Raw genomic sequence first — 21,983 nt, 5'->3', positions numbered from 1 at the left:
TGGGACCTCCACATAGGGTTCCCAATCCCCAGTTGGGGGCAGGGAATTCCCAGTTTGGAGGCCCTCTTCCCACTTTCAGGCTCATCAGAAAGCAGGGAGAGTGGGCAGGAAAATGTCTGCTGGGCACTCCGTTATACCCTGTGGCGACTGGATCCCATAAGGTATAATGAATAGATCTGTGAGTATCTGGGACTCTGGGGGGGGGTGTATTTTGAGGTAGTGGCACCAAATTTTCAGCATCGCATCCATTGCCTCTCCTCAAAACACCTTCCAAGTTTCAAAAAGACTGGACCGGGGGGTCCAATTCTATGAGCCCCCAAAGAAGGTGCCCCTATCCATTATTTCTAACGGAGGGAAGGCATTTAAAAGGTGCATGGTTCCTTTGAATGTGATGGGCAGAACTCTCTTTGGAGTTACATCGTGCTTGTCACACCTTTGGTCCTGGCTCCACCCCCAAAGTCTCCTGGCTCCACCCCCAAAGTCCCCAGATATTTCTTGAGTCAGACCTGGCAACCCTGCGTCCACACATCTCCCAGCATAAGAACATAAGAGAAGCCATGTTGGATCAGGCCAATGGCCCATCCAGTCCAACACTGTGGTCGTTTTCGCACTTAGCGTTTGCTCCCCTTATTCCGCGGCGCAATTATGTCCGGATCATTTTTCTCGTTTTCCCACTAGTGACTCTTTGCGGAGTCGCCTTCCCTGAAGCCCCGGCTCAAATCGTTTTCCCACTGGCATCGACTTGAGTTCGATGCCCTGTCAATCATTTTTTTTTAAGCGCAAGTCTGGTTGCGTTATGACGTACTAACGTACTAACGTAACATCGAGCTGTTCCCTCCCCTTCTTTTCGTGGACAAACCGCATCACGTGTGCTGCTGCTGCTTATGGATTGGCTGCAGCTGTAGTATCCTCCACAGCCCGAGGAGAGAGAAATCGAGGGGTTTGTGTGTGTGTGTGGCAGCTTCTTCCTTTCCCAGCCTCGCTCCCTCCCGGGTGGTGACGCTGGGATTTCCTCCGTGCTCTACTTCCCATTTTATACATGGCGATTTTGTGCAGGTCCAGAAATCCTGGTGGCACAGCTGAGGGAGGCATTGCCTTTTTAAAACACACACACACATGAACGCTTTGGCCCGCGCCGGCACTAGATTTCCCCCCCCCCCCAACATTGTATAACGCAACAGCGAAATAACGCAACTAAAGTCAATAATAAAAAAAAAATTCTAACGAAACCAATTGAAGTGGCAATTGAGGCTATTCCGATGGCCTGAACGGCAGCTCGACGGGCGGCCGCCTCTCGCAGCTCTCGTCGCTGAACCAAGCGGCGGCCTATTCGTCGGCTCCCCCGCTGTGCTCCCCCGCCTCGGACTTCCCGCCGCCTTACCCGCAGCCACCGCTGCCCTACTCGCAGGGCCAGGAGGCCGCCTACCGCACCTGGGCGACCCCTACGGCGCCATCAACCCCATCCACCAGCACCAGCAGGCCGGCTGGCACTCGCAGCGGGCGTGCCAGGAGGAAGCCGCCGCCGCCAGGCTCCTCTCGCAGACGCACCGCAAAGGAGACGGCAAGCGGCGGGAGGTCAACGGGGAAAGCAGCGCCTGCACAGCCCGCCCACCTGGCTCCCTTCTGCGGTTCCCCGAGGGCGCCCGGCCTGCAGGAGAAGCGCTCGGCGCGCCTCTAGGCAGACGCAGCTTCGGGGCCCTGCAGCGCTTCGGGACAGCCCCCCCGGACTGGCTGGAAAGAAAAGGGGGCTCCAGAGCGCAGCTGGCCCCGAGGGAGACGCAGCTCCCTTTCCTGCTTGGAAACAAACTTTACTTTTGGCGGGGCTGCGGCGGGGGGGGGGGCACCTCAAACCCAGACGGCGCACCGGCAGACCGAGTTTGGGATGGTGCCGGGCAAAGAGCGAAGGCACAGCGCGGCTCCCCGGGCACGTCGGTGGGGCATCCAGCTCCTCTTTGTTTACTGTATGCCCCCACCCCACCCCACACACCCTTCTCTCCCGCGCCTTGTTTGGTCTCCTTCTGCACAGGAAACCCAAACAAGTCGACCTCTCCGCACCAAGCAGACGCCTCGGTGCCCTGTCCTGGCGGGATCACCTCGGGAATTGCCCTCGTCGCTTCTTGCAATTCTTTCTCTCCCCCCCCCCCCCTTTGTAATTAACTCGTGCCCAGAAGAAGCCCGAGAAGGAGGGGGAAGCATCTCACCGCCCCCCCCCCAATTACGCAAGAAATATGAAGTGACGCAACTAAATATGAAATGACGCAACTAAAGTCAATAATAATATATAAAAAAATCTAACGAAACCAATTGAAGTGGCAATTGAGGCTATTCCAGGAGGGTTTTTTTTTTTTCTATTTGTTAATTTCGAAATATCGCTATTACGCAAAACTGTGAAGTTTAAAAAAAAAATGGCCGTGCCGGCACTTTGGGGAAGCGCCGCGAAAGGCTGATGATTGGCCAAGGGGGTGGATGGGGTGGGAGGACGGAAACGGAGAGGGTGCCGCCCACACAGCAGTCGATCTGGCGTGGATGGATTTCCCACTGCAAAGTCCGCGGAGTGGATCCGGTGTGGATCCGGAGGTTTTCAAAAACTCCGCCAGCATGCTGAAAAACATACTCCGGTGTAAAAGCCCTGAAGCGCCGGAGCAAAGCGCGGCGCCGGAGCAACAGGTGCGAAATCCAGGAAAAGATCCGGAGGTAAATGGGGCGCTACGCCGGAGCAAAGGCTAGTGCGAAAACGGCCTGTGTGTCACATAAGAACATAAGAGAAGCCATGTTGGATCAGGCCAGTGGCCCATCCAGTCCAACACTCTGTGTCACATAAGAACATAAGAGAAGCCATGTTGGATCAGGCCAATGGCCCCTCCAGTCCAACACTGTGTGTCACACAGTAGCCAAATTTATACACACTGTGGCTAATAGCCACTGATGGATCTCTGCTCCATATTTTTATCTAACCCCCTCTTGAAGCTGTCTATGCTTGTAGCCGCTGCCACCTCCTGTGGCAGTGAATTCCACATGCCAATCACCCTTTGGGTGAAGAAGTACTTCCTTTTATCCGTTTTAACCTGACTGCTCGGCAATTTCATCGAATGCCCACGAGTTCTTGTATTGTGAGAAAGGGAGAAAAGGACTTCTTTCTCTACTTTCTCCATCCCATGCATCATCTTGTAATACATCGGGTCTGACAGGATTTGGGGAAAATGGTGTAACATCCACTGTGGGTTTTTCTGCAGCAAGCTGTCTGCTGCAGAAAGCAGCCCTTTCCCCCCCATGAGACCGCTCCTTTTTGTCCTGACCGAAGTCCCCACACATCAGGTTGAGAAACAATACTTGAGGGTTTTTCCCCCAAAAATAAGGCGATGCAATGATGGAAGCAGGGCAGTTGACCTGTCGAATTCCTGCCTGTTGTTGGCATAAGCCAGAGGAGCAAGGCGGCATGAAAGGTAGGAACTCTTAACTATGCTGGATACTCCAGAGATCTAAAAAAAGAAGTGAATTCGCATTTTGGAGGGCAGCTCCCATGTGTAGGTTCCAATTAGCCATTAATTTAGGAGGATGCTCAGTCTGGCGTATGAAACATCATCAAGGTTAGAGATAAGCATGGGTTGGTAGAGAATTGGAGCGCTCATCCTCCAGCAGGCTCCCTTCTGGGGTTTTAGTTAAGACGTGTGTCGTCAGGGCTTTTTTTGTAGCGGGAACTCCTTTGCATATTAGGCCACACACCCCTTGATCTAGCCAATCCTCCAAGAGCTTACAGAAGGCCCTGTAATAAGAGCCCTATAAACTCTTGGGGGATTGACTACATAAGAGGGGTGTGGCCGAATATGCAAAGGAGTTCCTGCTACAAAAAAAAGCCCTGGGGCCCAGATATGTGTGTGCCAGGTCTTCACAAGGCAGCTACTGTTGTTGTGAGGAAGAAAAAGTTTGTAAACAGCAGGGGGGGGGCAGTCTTGGTGATTTTGGGATCCAGAGCAAAACTTGAGGCTGAAAGTCCAGAATCACTTGCAGGTGGGGGAGGAAATGCTCAGCTTTTCACTTGACCGCATGCCCCTCGTACCGCCCGAGCGTTTGGCGGAGTGGATCGTGGCAGGGTCTTCCATGCAGCGCAACAGCTGGCGAAGCTGGTTGCAGGCAGGACCCCCCCTAGTACGCCCCATGATTAAGACCTGCTCCTTCGGTGCACTTAATCCTAGCAGCTCTATGGATCGTGACCTGGTTCCCAGACTATGTGCTTGACTGAGAAGGAAACTGCAGGTTGAAAAATAACCACTTACCTTTCATAGCCCTGATCGTGACCTTGGAAGGCTCATGCCTTCCTGAAAGTTTATCAGCAGCTTGTTAGAGGGATCCTTCCAATGCTTCTGAGTTTGCTATAGGCGTAGGGTGAATGCTTGAGTCAGTGGCAATGCAGAAAGCTTTCTCAGTCAGGGCCGGCCCTGCCACTAGGCAAATTAGGCAATTGCATAGGGCACCGGCCTTCTGGGGCGCTGAATTGGGCGTCCCCCATGTGATTTGGTAATGTTATCAGTGCAGGAAGGGTGCCAGAAGTTAGCCTTGCCCAGGGCTTTTTTTGTAGCAGGGACTCCTTTGCATATTAGGCCATACCCCGCTGATGTAGCCAATCCACCTGGAGCTTACAGTAGGCCATGCAAGAAGAGCCCTGTAAGCTCCAGGAGGATTGGCTACACCAGGGGTGTGTGGCCTAATATGCAAAGGAGTCCCTGCTACAAAAAAAAGCCCTGGCTTTGCCTATGGTACCAGACAGTCTAGGGCCGGCTGTGTTCTCGCTGCATAATTATTTTAACAATGGGGCATGGTGTTCCTTAGGAGAAGACGCCAGTATGTATGTCACCAATTACAGCTAACGGAGAAGTTCCAGGCGGAGTCTGGATGCAAAAAATGCCCATATCTGAGGGGGACTCACAAATCCAGCTATGTGTATTGACCTCCATTGGTAGATGTGAGATTTAGAAGACACCTTCCTATTCAGTTGGCAAACTGCGTATAGTTATAGTAGAATCCAACTCACAAACCAATTTTATCTGTCTAAATCCTTGATGGTGAAAACCCTTGGGTAAATCTTTTTAGAGCACCGAACGATGTAGTTTTAAATTGTTTATATGTGTTTTATTTTTTACAATTGTATTTACTGTTAGCCGCCCAGAGTTTGTTCGCGGCGTGGGTGATATATAAATCTAAAGCAATAAATAGAAAGAAAGAAAGAAAGAAAGAAAGAAAGAAAGAAAGAAAGAAAGAAAGAAAGAAAGAAAGAAAGAAAGAAAGAAAGAAAGAAAGAAAGAAAGAAAGAAAGAAAGAAATGTTATGGCTTCTCAAACAGTGCAAAGAAAACAGGACACGTCTAAGAAATATAAACAACTTTATTGACACCAGCGCTAACTGTTTTCAAATCTGCATTTCAGCAGAATTAGAAAAAGAAGGCAGGAAAAACAATGTAGCCGTTCCCCGGCCATCCCTCAAACCTTTGTACTATTTGTCCCTTCCGTGTTATCTTCCTTCCCACAAATAGTCTACTGAAGATGTTATTCACTCAGGATGCCTAGAAGTAGGGCTGTCAGCTCCAGGGAGAGAAATTTCTGGGGAATCTGGGGGTGGAGCCTGGAGAAGGCGGGACTTGGGAAGGGAACACAGCAGAGTATAATGCCATTGACTCCTCCCACCAAAGCAGCCATCTTCTCCAGGGCGGCTGAACTCTGTAGTCTGGAGAGGAATTCCAGGGGGTCTCCAGGCTCCACTTGGAGACTGGCAACTCTACCTAAAGGAATTGGTCCCTTACAAACCTGAAGTGTTTGTAGAATCCGGCTGGGGTGCTAAGGACGAGGCCAGGTGGCTGAGTGCCCTTGCGATGATCGCAAGGTGGCCATTCATCGTCTGTAGCTCGGCCAGGATGTCCCCCAGGGTTACAGGGGCCTGTTCGGGATGCGGAGGAAGGTCCGGGAAAGGGGGAGGGGAGCAAACGGATTCCGGCGGCTGCTGCTTGATAAAGCTGGCTTGAAGGCTGGCCCCCTCACTCAGTGTGGGCAGGCAGGAGCTGCCGCACCTCTTCACGCTTCCCCCGAGGCCCGTCCCAGTCAGTGGTTGTTCTTCTTCCTTCCCCCGCAATGTATTGGTCATCACAGAAGCAAGGTAGGGAAGCCAGTCAATAAGATGCGGGGCAGGGCTAGGGGAAATGGCTGCCCCTGCAGGTGAGAAAATGCCGCCCGTGGCAGTGGCGGCAGTAGGTGGAAGCACGGAAGGAAGCCCCGGCTGAAGGGTTGAGATGGACGCCGATGAGGGGTTCGGTGCAGCAGAGGCTGATGTCCGGGGTGGGATTTCGGGATTCAAGGCCATGGTGCAGGTGGAGAGATTTGGTGAGAAGGTGGGGGGATCACAGTCATAAGTGGGGGATGGCGAGGAGGGGGCTGTGAGAGGGGTGGGCTCTTCGGAAGATGACGGGGAGGCGGTGGCAGAGGGTGTGTCCGGGGTGCTGGGTTCTGAGACTGCAAGAGAGACAACAAGAATCACTCCGGATGTCAATCAGTGGATCCCCAAGACAGACAGCACAGAATCCAAAACGATAAAAGACACATTTAAAAGGACAACCAAAGCCAAGTTGAACTTTAGACCATGGAGAACCAAACATTCCCAGGTTACTCTTTTTGTCTCCCTCAAATTGCAAGTAAAAACATTATTTTCTCCTCCAGTTTTTACTTCCTAAACATCTTTCCCTGGCTTAGAGATCTCTAGGGAAGAGACGTAGATCGGCAGGAAGTGCCATCAGGTCACAGATGACATGGTGACCCTGAAGGATTTTCAAGGGAAGAGACATTCAGAGGTGGTTTGCCATGGCCTCAGGGCCTGCCCGCCCATTAGGCAGCCCTAGGTAACTTCCTAGGGCATGGCCTTGAGGTGGGGGGGCGGGGCTGAGTAGGGCCCTCTCGCCCACCCTCACTTCCTCGGTGAGGGAAATAGACGAGCGCGGCATGGCTCCTGCGCCTCAGAGCGTGTGCGCCGCCTGGCTGCTGGAGCTCAGCTTCCCAGAGCTGTGTTTCCAGAAGCTTCTGGAAGCACAGGGGACGCTGAGTGACAGCAGCCAGGCAACGCACGCGCTCTGAGGTGCAGGAGCTGCACTGCACCTCCACCATGGCGTTCACCCTCACTCAGAGAAGGGTGAGGACAGTGAGGCGGGGCGAGGGGGCGGGGCCTCGCCTCATGTGCCAGATGCTCTGAAGCCAGCCCTGCATGGCCTGCCTCCTTGGTGGTCTCCCATCTGAGTACTAACCAGGCGGACCCTGCTCAGCTTCCAAAATTGGATTAGATTGGGCTAGCTGGGACCATCTGGGTCAATGTGTTAAGTTTTTTCTATCCCAAAATAAAATCAACCTTCAGCTGTGATGAAGAAGAAGATATTAGATTTATATCCCGCCCTCCACTCCGAATTTCAGTCTCAGTCTCCTTTATCTTCCTCCCCCACAACAGACACTCTGTGAGGTGGGTGGGGTTGAGAGGGCTCTCATAGCAGCTGCCCTTTCAAGGACAACTCCTACGAGAGCTATGGCTGACCCAAGGCCATTCCAACAGCTACAAGTGGAGGAGTGGGGAATCAAACCCGGTTCTCCCAGATAAGAATCCATACACTTAACTACTACACCAAACTGGCTCTCCAGATCAGTTCCTATCAAGCAAGCTTACTCTTGTAGGCAGGATCCCTGTGTATGGGCCATGTCTTCGTTCACAGAGCAGCTATTCAGTTTTTAAAAACAAAAAACCCTTCCACTCTTGCCATTCTGAGGACATGTAGGTTTGGTGAAAACCACGGAGACCATTTTGGCTCTTCCAGAACATGTACGATTGTGTAATGTTCTTACTGGATGGTTTGTAGGAATACGTCTCTTCAAAATTCCTCTCTGCCAAGGATTCAAATGAGTCAGTGAACTTCATACATAGAAAGCAGGGAGATTCTTAATCACTGGTGATTTATGCTGTTTTAACGATTATATTTAAAGTCCCGACACTGTTATAAAAAGGCATAAGTAACTGCTAAGAAATGATGTGTCAAGTTTTACCACTTTTTTAAAAAAAAAAAAAATCACAGAGTTGTGGTGCTTTCCTGAAACTTCATACACCCTAAATATACAAAGAGAATTCATATATTCAGACAGAGAGTTTATTGAAAAACCAGCATGCTTCCATAGAGCTAGATGATACTTATTATATTCCCAACAGCATCCTGCATTTCCCATCAATACTGGGATTCTAGAAGGAGCTAATGTAGCATTACAGAAGATGGCAATAATAAGAGTCTCTGGGAAAGACCACAGTGCTAGGAAAAATTGAAGGCAGCGGGAAAAAGCGGAAAACCCAGCGTGAGACGGATTGACTCAGATAAGGGAGCCCTGGCCCTCAGCGTGCAGGAGCATAGTGGGACACAGCTTTCGTTGGGAAGGCCACCAGGATGCTTAATTATCATCCTTAAGGGTTAACACACAGCTAGGCTTGACTGAGAAGAAGTAAGAACAAGAACATAAGAGAAGCCATGTTGGATCAGGCCAATGGCCCATCCAGTCCAACACTCTGTGTCACACAGTGGCCAAAAACCCCAGGTAAGTAAGAGTCCAAAAAATCCAGGTGCCATCAGGAGGACACTAGAAGTCCTCACACTTTCCCCCTTCCCCAAACACCAAGAATGCAGAGCATCACTTGCCTCAGACAGAGAGTTCCAACAATACACTATGGCTAATAGCCACTGATGGACCTCTGTTCCAGATGTTTATCCAATCTCCTCTTGAAGCTGTCTATGCTAGTGGCTGCCACCACCTCCTGTGGCAGTGAATTCCATGTGTTTATCATCTTTCGGGTGAAGAAGCCCTTCCTTTTATCCGTTATAACCTGACTGCTCAGCAATGTCATGGAGCGCCCACAAGTTCTTGTACTGTGAGAAAGGGAGAAACGTTCTTCTTTCTCTACCTTCTCTATCCCGTGTATAATCTTGTAAACCTCTGTCATGTCACCTCTCAGTTGACGTTTCTCCAAGCTAAAGAGGCCCAAGCATTAAAGACAGTAAAGACAGAAGAGTTATCAACATTCCTACTTTCTCTACTTTCTCCATCCCATGCATAGTCTTGTAAACCTCTATCATGTCACCCCACAGTCGACGTTTCTCCTTACAACCTTACAAAATGCAAATACTATCTACTTGTTATAGTAGTTCAATATCCCCGTGGTAATCAAAATCCAGGAATACACAACGATGGGGAGCCACAATCAAAATTCCTGTCAAGATTTTGCACAATAGCCAGTTTGAAAAGAATGGATTTAAGACTTCCAACAAGAGGTAGGGAGGAAACAGCTCTTATCTCCACCAGCAATCCGTTCCAGAGCATTGACCCCGTTGGCAAGAAAACCCTGGAGTAGGCTGACACTGTCCAAACTTCACTGTAGGAACACAGTAACTGTGCCAATAAACGGAGCTGGTACCAAGGTTCATACTATAGCCAATATTCTTTTGGCTCAAGCTTAATCCATGAGTAAGTTGAAAGGTTGATTGCACCCAGAGGTCATTTTGTAGAAAAATAGGTGGTGGAGCTCATCCAAGGATTGTTATGCAGCTGCACCTACTATTCAATGGACAAGAAGGCGGAACTCTCAGAAGGAGGTGGAACTCTCAGAAGGAGGTGGAACTCTCAGAAGGAGGTGGAACTCTCAGAAAGGTTCAGGAGCTGCGCTCCTGTGAGCTCCCACTGAATCCGAGGCCTGATGAAGAAGAATTGCAGATTTATACCCCGCCCTTCTCCCTGAATCAGAGACTCAGAGCGGCTTACAATCTCTTATGTCTCTTCCCCCCACAACAGACACCCTGTGAGGTGGGTGGGGTTGAGAGGGTTCTCACAGCAGCTGCCCTTTCAAGGACAAGTCCTGTGATAGCTACGGCTAACCGTAGGCCATTCCAGCAGGTGCAAGTAGAGGAGTGGGGAATCAAACCTGGTTCTCCCAGATAAGAGTCCGCACACTTAACCACTACACCAAACTGGCTCTCTGATCGTACCACTGAGGGCAGAACTAGGTATTAAGAGAGAAATACGGAGTTCTCACCCTTGTGCTAATGTGAGGTAGGGTTGCCAGGTCTGTGTTGGAAAATACCTGGAGACTTTGGGGGTGGAGCCAGGAGAGTGTGGGGTTTGGGGAGGGGAGGGGCCTCAGCATGGTACAATGCCACAGAGTCCACCCTTCCAAGCAGCCGTTTTCTCCAGGGGAGCTGATCTCTGCCATCTGGAGATCAGTTTGAAAGTGGGAGATCTCAAGGTCCCACCTGGAGGCTGGGAACCCTAGGGGCAAGTGGGCACTTGAACACACCTGAAGCTTCCTCCTGAAGGATCCTACACTGGGTTCACTGAAGTCAATTTTGTCTAGTCAGGCATGTCTGTGAAGGGTATGGAAAGAGAATCCCGCCCCACAGAAAATGCAGAAGGGCTTGTCCAAAAGCAGGAAAGGGAAATTTTAACCCACTCGTGTTTAATTTCCAATGCATAAAGACTGTGTTGATGCATGGATATTGTAGGGTTCCCAACTGCTAGGCGGCTCCTGGAGATTTCTCACTTTTACAATAGATCTCCAGACAACCAAGATCAGTTCCCCTGGAGAAAATGGCTGCTTTGGAGAGCGGGCTCCATGCCATTATGCCCCACTGATGTCCCTCCCCTCCCCAAACTCCCCCTCCAAAATATCTAGTGTTTTTCCCACCTTTTTTCATGATGCAGAAAGGATGGCTGGGGGCACGTTATTCGAAGGGGTGGTAAAATCAGACCGCTTGTCACGACTCAGGGGGGTCTTACCAATTGCTGCCACCGCTCTGGGTTAAGGGTCTCTCTTGAGAAGGCCCAGAGTACCTTCCCAGGCCTCCCTTCGCTTAGGCCAAATAATGGGCACGAGGGCCAGGCAGAGTGAACAACAGGGGGGAAAAACGGTTTATTAAAAGGTCAGTGCAATATAACAAATGTGGTGCATAAAACAGTAAAAGGGTGAAAGGGAAATAAACAAAGGCCCGAACATGTCTATCTCTACAGTCCCTACTCTAATATTACGCTTACCACCACCCCCCTACCTTGGGTAAGGGCCTTTCCCCTGCTTCCAGCTCTTTAGGCACAGCCTACCTCCAGCTCAGCCTTCCAGGGAAAGTACCCCCACTTCCTGGGCTCTGCCTTTATATAGTCTCTTCCCAGTAGGGTTGCCAAGTCCAATTCAAGAAATATCTGGGGACTTTGGGGGTGGAGCCAGGAGACTTTGGGGGTGGAGCCAGGAGACATTAGGGGTGGAGCCAAGATCAAGGCTGTGACAAGCATAATTGAACTCCAAAGGGAGTTCTGGCCATCACATTTAAAGGGATGGCACACCTTTGAAATGCCTTCCTTCCATAGGAAATAATGTAGGATAGGGGCACCTTCTTTTGGGGCTCATAGAATTGGACCCCCTGGTCCAATCCTTTTGAAACTTGGGGGGGGGGGTATTTTGTGGAGAGGGACTAGATGCTATACTGAAAATTTGGTGCCTCTACCCCAAAAAACAGCCCCCCCAGGAGCCCCAGATACCCGCGGATCAATTCTCCATGATTTTCTATGGGGATAAATCTCCATAGGGAATAATAGAGTTCCCAGCAGACATTTCCCTCCCCTCCCCCCACTTTCTGATGACCCTGAAGCGGGGGGAGGGCCTCCAAACCGGGGGATCCCCTGCCCCCACCTGGGGGTTGGCAACCCTACTTCCCAGGCCCCACCCCTCTCTGGGCCTGTTTCCCTCCAAAACTCTTGCTACCCAATCAGAGGGACAGAGGGGATCCTGGGAGATGTAGGCTTTTCCCAGTAATTCCTAAGCAGGCCTTACTAGGCCCAGGATCATGACACCCCCCGTATCCCATCTACTTAAAAATCTGGGGGGGAGGGGAGGTGAGAAGAAGAAGAAGAGGTGGTGGTTGAGGAGGAGACTGGATTTATACCCCACCCTTCATTTAGAGTCTCAGAGCAGGTCACAAACTCCTTTCTCTTCCCCTCTCCACAACAGACACGCTGTGAGGTAGGTGGGGCTGCGAGAGCTCTCTCAGAACTGCTCTTGAGCAGAATAGCTCTGAGAGAATTATGATTGACCTAAGGTCACTCCAGCAGCTGGATGTGCAGGAGTGGGGGATCAAACCCGCTTCTTCCAGATAAGAGTCTGTGCACTTAACCACTACACCAAACTGGAGAGGTTGGGCTAGGCTCTCTGATATTTTGATTTCATTCGGTGAAAAAACATCCGCTCAGGAAAACCTGCCATAGGAAAAAAATGGGCAGACATATTGATCCGATCCTAATAAAAATGGAAAGGGAAGCTGATGAGTCTTCATGATTGCAGCGCCGCTCCCAAGAATTCTTAAAACCAATCTATCTTGCCTTTCTTAAATATATTCCAGAATTAAAACAATATTTTTACAAATGAACAACCCTACTTTCCTCTTCTTTTTCACTTTCTGCCGCAGAGTTGTGCGTGTGTGTGAGGGTTGCCTGCTCCGGGTTGCGATATAACAACCCAGATTTGAGGGGGTAAAGTCCAGGGAGGGTGGGGTTTGCAGAGAACAGGGACCTAGCCGGGTACAATGCCACAGAATCCACCCTCCAAAGCAGCCATTTTCTCCAGGGGAAATTATCTCGGTGGGTCTGGAGATCAACTGTACTAGTGAGAGATTTCTAAGTGCCACCTGGAGGTTCGCAACACACGTGTGTAACCACAAATCACTTTAAATCCACATTCCTGGGGAGAAAGGTGGTCAGAAAGTGTTTTTGATCAATCGATAGCTGAAATTGTCTATACATTTTACCTCAGCATGTCCTTGGCTATGCATGACTCCCCCCCCCCCCCCCTAAACAAAGAACATCCAAGCTCATACAAAATACCTGATCTTTTCCGGATTATCTCAAGCAAGGTGAGCGGCTGCTTTTTTATGGAAAGAGTATTGCATCTTAAACCAACACGGGTCACCTGAGAATCCCATTTCAATTACTCCCCAAGGCCTCTGTCAGGCCTCCACAGAGCTTTGCAGTATGAGCCCATGGAAAATTCTGGCAAAACGACAAGAGTTGGAATTTAGTTGCTTTAAAAGAAAATAAAGTTGCTTTAAAAGAAAACAGAATAGGAATTGGCTTGACTCAGCATTAGAGTTGCCATCTCCAGCCTGGAACATTCCTGGAGACTTTGGGGGAGAAGAAGAAGATATTGCATTTATATCCCACTATCCACTCCGAATCTCTCAGTCTCAGAGCGGCTCACAATCTCTTTTACCTTCCTCCCCCACAACAGACACCCTGTGAGGTGGGTGGGGCTGGAGAGGGCTCTCACAGCAGCTGCCCTTTCAAGGACAACCTCTGCCAGAGCTATGGCTGACCCAAGGCCATCCCAACAGCTGCAAGGGGAGGAGTGGGGAATCAAACCCAGTTCTCCCAGATAAGAGACCATGCACTTAACCACTACACCAAACTCGCTCTCTGGGGAGGGCGAGGTTTGAGGAGGGGAGGGGCCTCAGCATGGGACAATCTGGGCCGGCCCCACCTCTAGGCAAACTAGGTGATTACCTAGGGTGCCAGCCTTCTGGGGGTGCCAAATTAGGCACCCCCCACGTGACTCAGTGATGTTATCAGTGGGGGGGGGGGATGCCAGAAGTTAGCCTTGGCCAGAGTCCCAGACAGTCTAAGGCCAGCCCTGGGTACAATGCCCCAGAGGCCACCCTCCAAAGCAGCCATTTTCTCCATGGGAGCTGATCTCTGCCAACTGGAGATCAGTTGTAAAAGTGGGAGATCTCCGGGCCGGCAACCTTATTTCCTCTCCTCCATTTTATGCTTGCAACAACAGCCCCGCGAGGTGGGTTAAGCTGAGATTGCGTGACTGGCCCAAGGTCACCCAGCCAGCTTTCATGGCAGAGCAGGGATTCGAACCTGGGTTTCCTAGATCCTAGTCCAACGCTCTAACACCACACCACAGAATGTACAGAAGTTGTCCTAACCTACGTAATAATTTTTTTTAAAGAATATATATACATGCAGGGGTAGAATTCTAGCAGGAGCTCCTTTGCATATTAGGCCACACACCCCTGATGTAGCCAATCCTCCAAGAGATTACAAGGCTCTTTTTTGTAAGCTCTTGGAGGATTGGCTACCTCAGGGGTGTGTGGCCTAATACGCAAAGGAGCTCCTGCTAGAATTCCACCCCTGTATACATGAAAAGGGAGAGGGGTAGTTATTGGCAAAAGAAAGCGTGTTCTGCTCGTGTTCTGGGATCCCATTTGCCTTTCACATAGTAAGAAGCTCCATCCTTGGTCGTCTCTGCCACAGGCTCTGAGTCATATCAGCCAACTCTCCGGCCGACTCGTGGGCGATTCTCTTGCATTTCACAAATTAAAACAAAACAATGAAACCAGAACAAAACGGCAAATCCAGATGTACGGACGAAGGTTTGCATACTCCACGTTTACATGACTGGTCACAGATGTGGGTACCTCTCGAAGGATTTATTGAAGAGAAGCGAGAGAGACCGGCCCAGTGCTTGTTAGAGATGCGGGGAGAGGGAGAGATTAAAGCTGTTTTACAAGGGCCCTCTGGGTCCACAACACCCCGCTGAGCTTGGCTCGAACATGAGACAATCCGTTTTCTCCTTTTCGGTGCCTTGTAGACGAGTGGGGTGTGTGTCCTCTTGGCAGTAGCCGAAACGTTGGACATGCCAGAAGGAGGGAAGACCAAAGGGTCACCTCTCTTGGAAAAAAAGAAAGGAAGACTGTCTGATTAGCTCTCATGGAACGAAGTGGAGCTGTGAGGAAAAAGGCAGTGTTTCGGCCTTTAACAAGGCCAGGGAGTCGGGAACCGGGCCAGCTGGGTACTCTCTCGCTAACCCAAGACGATGAGAACTCCCAGGGTCAGAAAGAGTCAGGACGCCACCAAGAATGTGAGGAGAGACAGTCTGGCGGTGTGGTAATGGGGAAGAGCTGAGGTACGACTTTCCGAGATTCTGCTCATGAGTCAACAGGCGAATGAGGTCAGAGTGGAGCCTTCGGAGAAGGGAGTATTGTCCTCAGAGACAAACAGGAGCCTCTAGTCCTGTCCATGTACATTGGAGGGTAAGCGGCTAGGGTTGCCAACCTCCAGGTGGGGCCCAGAGAGCTCTCAGAATTCCAACATCTCCGGGCTACGTAAGTCGGTTTCTATGGAGAAAAGGCAGCTTTGGGGGGTGGGTGCTATGGCATTATACCCTAGGGTAGGAGTGGCCAGGGCTTGAATTCAGCAGGAGCTCACAGGAGCGCAGTTCCTGAACCTCCAGCCAGGGTCTCCAAGCAGTGGGGAGTTCTCTTCCCGCTGCACATACATCCTGTGACATATGCACATATTATATGCTACTGAGCGCCTGCGCCATTTTCTTCTACAAAACGACCTCTGGGGGTGGCCAAACTTGCTTAATATAAGAGCCACAGAGAATGAACGTCAGCTGTTTGAGAGCCACAAGACACGAGCATCAGGAGTTTTGAGAGCTGCAAGGAAGGAAGAGGGAGGGAGAGGTGGAAAGAAAGCAACTTTAAATATATTCTCCAAGCCTATGGCTGGTTTGGCTTGGGGAAGTGATTTGAAGAGAGAAGCGCCTTCTCCAAGCCGGCAAACTGGGCGGTGGGGGGTCTCGAGAGCCACACTATATATGTGAAACAGTTACACGCGGCTCCCGAGCCACAGTTTGGCCACCCCTGCCTTAGGGTATAACCGGCCTCCAGGTGGGACTTGGGGATCCCCCAGAATGACAACTCATCTCCAAACTACAGAGATCAGTTCCCCTGGAGAAACTGGATGCTGGGTGGACTCTCTGGCACTGTGTCCCACGGAAGTTCCTGTCCTCCCCAGGCTCCCCCCCAAACCTCCAGGAGTCCTCCAACCTGAATCTGCCAACCCAACCCCACCATTCCCAGCCAGTGGCTGGAGGGACCTAACAAATCTATTATACCCTGCTGAGGTCTCTCCCCTCTCCAAACCCTGCCCTTTCCAGGCTCCACCCCCCCAAATCTCCAGGAATTTCCCAACTGGAGTTGGCAACCCCATAATGAAACAAGAGAAAATGATGGTGAGAGGAGAGGACATTCATTTCAGCCTTAAAAAGGCGGAGGGGAGGACCTTCATTTCAATGTAAAAAGGAGGAGGAGGAAGAAGAAGAAGAGGAAGAGGAGGAAGAAGAAGAGGAGGAAGAGGAGGAAGAAGAAGAGGAGGAAGAGGAAGAGGAGGAGGAAGAAGAGGAGGAGGAAGAAGCGGAGGAGGGGGGAGGAGGAAGAGAAGAAGACTGCAGATTTATACCCCGCCTTTCTCTCTGAATCAGAGACTCAGAGCGACTTACAATCTCCTATATCTTCTCCCCCCACAACAGACACCTGTGAGGTGGGTGGGGCTGAGAGGTCTCTCACAGCAGCTGCACTTTCAAGGACAGTTCTGCTAGAGCTATGACTAACCCAAGGCCATTCCAGCAGCTGCAAGTGGAGGAGTGGGGAATCAAACCCGGTTCTTCAAGATAAAAGTCCGCACACTTAACCACTACACCAAACTGGCTGGTGGAGGAGGAGATTGACCCTAAGGTCACCCAGCTGGCTTCATGTGGAGGAGCACACATTTGAACCTGGTTCTCCCGGATTAGAGTTTGGGCTCTTATAACCACTACACCAAACTGGCTTGGCTTTTATGGTATCATCTACTTCCTGGCAAGTGAAACGGGGAGCTTTTGAGACTTGTCAGCATTCCCTGCAGTCCCGTGAAGAGGGGGAAGGGGTGGCTTGCAGAAACTCAGGAAATATTGGGCTGAGCAACGGAGATGCCAGGGATGGAAGCTGAGACCTTCTGATGCCAGGCCGATGCTAGAATGACTGAGCCAGAGCCTCTCCACAGTGTGTGTGTGTGGGGGGGGGGGGCTACTGTAATCATGTGACCACCACGTGCACAGTGGAGATGATTCCTTGTCTTAGACCTGGCATCTGCACAGGGGCTGGGCTGAAAGTCTGTAGCACAGCCCCCATACCCTCATGGGACAGCTGGCATTAGGCGCAGGCAGGGCTGGCGCTAGGTTGTGCGGTGCCCCAGACAAACCTGCCAGCTGTTGCCCTCTCCATAGGGCCACCCCTTCCCTTTTGTGCCCCCCCTCACTGATACAGAAACTATACGCCGGCCAGGAGCCCTCCCCGCCCCACTCTGATGATTCCGATCATCAGAGAGGGGTGGGTAGGATTTCTGGCCAGTGCACAGTCTCTGTGTAGCTCCCTGAGTGTCTGAGGATGCTCAGGGAGCAATGAAGAGACCGCGCACTGGCCAGGCCGCAAAATTTAGCACCCTCCCCAGCCCAATGGCCTAGGCAAATGCTTCGTTTGCCTAGTGGGAGGGCCAGCCCTGGGCACAGGCATTGAAATCTCAGCCCACTGAGAGCAGTGTCAGTTTCACAAACATTTGCTGGGGGAAAAAGTCTTATTTCAAGGGTGGGAGTGTCAGGGGCATTCAGCAGGGCACAAAAGTTTCCCTAGGAGGAGACACCTTGTCCAGTAGCTTTAGCAACTCGGTCAACAGTTCTATTTCCAGGCCAGCAGTGAAACCACCCAAACATAACATGAAAATGGGGAGGGGGGGGCATTCGTCACCATCATTTGGGAGTTGCATGTCACAATGCACATATGGGTCCAGATGTGCAATAATTAATAATTATTGTATGGCACTGTGCATAGTGTAGCAAGGAAATCCTAATCAGGGGCCATTTACTAGAAAAAGAGGTGCCGCAGCTCATTTGCATAACTCATTCGCATATGCCACCCACCCCGACATCACCGGAAGGTGTACTAGATTATATCAGCTCATCATCTACCTTAAAATGACTCTTGAATTATAATTGTCATAATAAAATCTTACTCCCATCATACTTTTAAAATTACTCTCTCCTATGTGGCCACAGTGGCACGAGGAAGGTTTCCATGTCTGTTTTATATGTTTTGGTTATTCCCCCGCCCCTTTTTTGTGGGGGGAAATATTAGAAAGTTCATCAAATCTTAGCGTTCAGCAAAATACTCACAGGGGGGTTGAAAAATGGAGCCCAGAAGCAAGTACTGTGGGGGGGAGGAGGGTGAGAAGAAGTAGAATTGCAGATTTATACCCCGCCCTTCTCTGAATCAGAGCCTCAGAGCGGCTTACAATCTCCTTTATCTTCTCCCCCCACAACAGACACCCTGTGAGGTGGGTGGGGCTGAGAGAGCTCTCCCAGATGCTGCCCTTTCAAGGACAACCTCTGTCAGAACTATGGCTGACCCAAGGCCATTCTAGCAGGTGCAAGTGGAGGAGTGGGGAATCAAACCCAGTTATCCCAGATAAGAGTCCACACACTTCACCACTGCACCAAACTGGCTCTCTAAGAAAGAGGTAAGAAAGAAAGAGGTTTATATTTAGAGGTTCCAGAGCTCCACTCCTGTAAGCTGCTGCCCAAAATGAGGCCTGCCTAAGATTGTCTACCAACTTGAAGTTTTAGCTCTTTTAGCATTATGCACCACTAGGTGGCAAACTAGACTTGTTTTTTGGGCTGAGAGAGCTCTGGAATAGCTGCGAGTGACCCAAGATCACCCAGCTGGCTTCATGTGGAGGAGTGAGGAATCAAACCCAGTTCTCCACATTAGAGTCTTTTGCTCTTAACCAGTGCACCATGTCGGCTCTCTTCAGATGTGTGTTCTCTATATTGCTGTCCATGGGATGTCCTCAGATTTCAATGAACACACGTAACGGTAGCTGCCCCATGAGGGCATGGGGGCTGCCCCAGACTTTCAGCCCACCCAAGCTTCTGAAGAGATGCCAGTTCTGAGATCAGGAATTACCTCAACATAAGAAAAGCCATGTTGGATCAGGCCAATTGCCCATCCAGTCCAACACTCATAAGAATATAAGAGAAGCCATGTTGGATCAGGTCAATGACCCATCTAGTCCAACACTCATAGAATCATAGAACTGGAAGGGACCTCTAGAGTCATCTAGTCCAACCCCCTGCACAATGCAGGAAACTCACAAACACCTTCCCCTAAATTCACAGTATCTTCATTGCTGTCAGATGGCCATCTAGCCTCTGTTTAAAAACCTCCAAGGAAGGAGAGCCCACCACCTCCCGAGGAAGCCTGTTCCACTGAGGAATCGCTCTAACGGTCAGGAAGTTCTTCCTAATGTTGAACCGGAAACTCTTTTGATTTAATTTCAACCCACTGGTTCTGGTCCTACCTTCCGGGGCCACAGAAAACAATTCCACGTCATCCTCTATATGACAGTCCTTCAAGTACTTGAAGATGGTGATCATATCACCTCTCAGCCGCCTCCTCTCCAGGCTAAACATGCCCAGCTCCTTCAACCTTTCCTCATAGGACTTGGTCTCCTCACCATCTTCGTCGCCCTCCTCTGGACCCGTTCCAGCTTGTCTATATCCTTCTTAAAATGTGGTGCCCAAAACTGAACACAGTACTCCAGATGAGGTCTTACCAGAGCAGAGTAAAGCGATACCATCACATCACGTGATCTGGACACCATACTTCTGTTGATACAGCCCAAAATTACATTTGCCTTTTTAGCCACTGCATCATACTGTTGACTCATGTTCAGCGTATGATCCGCTAAGACCCTAGATCCTTTTCTCACATACTACTGCTAAGAAAAGTCTCCCCCATTCTATAACCATGCATTGGATTTTTCCTACCTAAATGCAGAACGTTGCATTTATCCCTGTTAAAATTCATTCTATGGTTTTAGCCCAGTTTTCCAGCCTGTCAAGGTCATCCTGTATCCTGTATCATAACAACATAAGAGAAGCCATGTTGGATCAGGCCAGTGGCCCATCTAGTCCAACACTCTGTGTCACACAGTGGCCAAAAAACCCAGGTGCCATCAGGAGGTCCACCAGTGGGGCCAGGACACTAGAAGCCCTGCCACTGTTGCTCCCCCCCCCCAAGCATCAAGAATTCAGAGCGTCACTTGCGCCAGACAGAGAGTTCCATCTATATCTTGTGGCTAATAGCCACTGATGGACCTCAGCTCCATATGTTTATCCAATCCCCTCTTGAAGCTGGCTATGCTTGTAGCTGCCACCACCTCCTGTGGCAGTGAATTCCATGTGTTGACTGTGCATGGGGCTGCTGTAAATTCACATGATTTATAACTAATTTTTGGTATTACCTGGAAAACTCTTGGTCTCCCCCTGCCCCCAAGCACATAACAGAAATTACAACAAAAAAATGGTGTGAAAATGTATAAAATGGGTTAGAGACGCCAGACCCACCCCCACCCCCTGCCATGGGGGCAGGGATCCTCCAGTTTCGAGCACTCAACTTCACCACCAACCACCTGGCTGGGGATGGGGGAGAATTACCCCCCAACAGGCAAGAAGCTGGAAATAAATGTGATGTGCCTGTCCCCTGGAAGTGATGTAGGCACGTTGGTGATGTTGGGAGGGAATGCTCTGTTTTTTGGGCAAATTAAAAGTAGAGACATCACCCTGCCAACAAAAGTCCGTATTGTCAAAGCAATGGTATTCCCAGTAGTAATGTATGGCTGTGAGAGTTGGACCATAAGGAAGGCCGAGCACAAAAGAATAGATGCTTTTGAGCTGTGGTGCTGGAGAAGAATCTTGAGAGTCCCTTGGACTGCAAGAAGATCCAATCTGTCAGTCCTAAGGGAAATCAACCCAGATTGTTCCCTGGAAGGTCAGGTGCTGAAGCTGAAGCTCAAATATTTTGGCCACCAAATGAGAAGCGAGCACTCCCCTGGAGAAGATCCTGATGCTGGGAAAGACAGAAGGCAAAAGAAGAAGGGGACGGCAAAAGATGAGATGGCTGGACAGCGTTACTGATGTAACTAACACAAATTTGAGCAGACTTCGATGGTGGAAGACAGGAGGGCCTGGCGTGACTTGGTCCATGGGGCTGCAATGAGTCGGACTCGACTGTGCGACTGAACAACTATGGTAGAAGCTAATTCTATCATAGAGGTTTTGCCCATTAACCAGAGCGTAGCCTCGATGTGCCTATGTCACTTCCGGGTGATGTAGGGACATCACATTTATTACTGGCTTCTTTCCTCCCCACTCCTGGTAAATTCACCTCCATCCCCTCTGTCTGGTCCAAGGGCCCTGGCAAGCCTACAATGGGTTGACAACTGTCCATAAATCTATCGGACATCTGCCCAGATTGTTCTTCCAAACAAAACTTCCCAAAACAACGGTTTGTCGGATTGTTTTTTTAAGCTGTTGTCCAACTCAGCTATTTTAAGAAGAAATAATGTCTTCCAAGTTTTCAAAACAAAGTTTTGCTGGAAGATTTCTCTGACCAGTCCTCCTAATTTGCGATGACTCGAAAGAAGGCCGGAGGGTAATCTGCTGTTATGAACATCAACAAAAACCTCAAAGAATAAAAACAGGACAAAATTATTTTTGAAAAACATGAGGTAAAGTTGCAACACAACACGACACAATCTCGGATTTTATGAGATGAAATAAATCCTGATTTCTCATCAGATCCTGTCACCAGTGGCACACGCTGTTATTTTCTCCCTCCCTCCTCACTTTGTGGGAACTTTTGTGACTCTCAGAGAACCATCCGTTAAGTTACGCAGGCGTGTTTTGTTTTGTTTAATCATGTAACTCATGTGGACATGGCATGGCTGTGGGTTCACATCTTTATAATGTATGGAGAAAGACAGAAAAAGGAAGAAGAAGACTGCAGATTTATACCCCACCCTTCTTTCTGAATCAGAGACTCAGAGAGGCTTACAATCTCCTATATCTTCTCCCCCCACAACAGACACCCTATGAGGTGGGTGGGGCTGGAGAAGGCTCTCACAGCAGCTGCCCTTTCATGGACAACCTCTGCCAGAGCTATGGCTGACCCAAGGCCATGCCAGCAGGTGCAAGTGGAGGAGTGGGGAATCAGACCCGGTTCTCCC

The 21,983-nt window shown here is 50.1% G+C and overlaps 1 protein-coding gene across 2 annotated transcripts in view; it reads right to left on the bottom strand.

Annotated features, from left to right (window-relative positions):
* Positions 1–5,360: 5,360 nt before the first annotated feature.
* Positions 5,361–21,983, bottom strand: part of RUNX2 (RUNX family transcription factor 2) — a 439,127-nt gene continuing 422,504 nt past the window's right edge. For both annotated transcript variants that reach the window (XM_060231204.1, XM_060231194.1), the window contains one exon: positions 5,361–6,497. In XM_060231204.1, the coding sequence (XP_060087187.1) occupies positions 5,791–6,497 (707 nt within the window). In that variant the 3' untranslated portion in view covers positions 5,361–5,790. The remainder of the gene's footprint in view (positions 6,498–21,983) is intronic.

This window comes from Heteronotia binoei, chromosome 1 (assembly GCF_032191835.1).
Source record: "Heteronotia binoei isolate CCM8104 ecotype False Entrance Well chromosome 1, APGP_CSIRO_Hbin_v1, whole genome shotgun sequence".
NCBI classification, from domain to species: domain Eukaryota; kingdom Metazoa; phylum Chordata; class Lepidosauria; order Squamata; family Gekkonidae; genus Heteronotia; species Heteronotia binoei.
This window is presented reverse-complemented; position numbering and strand designations above follow the sequence as displayed.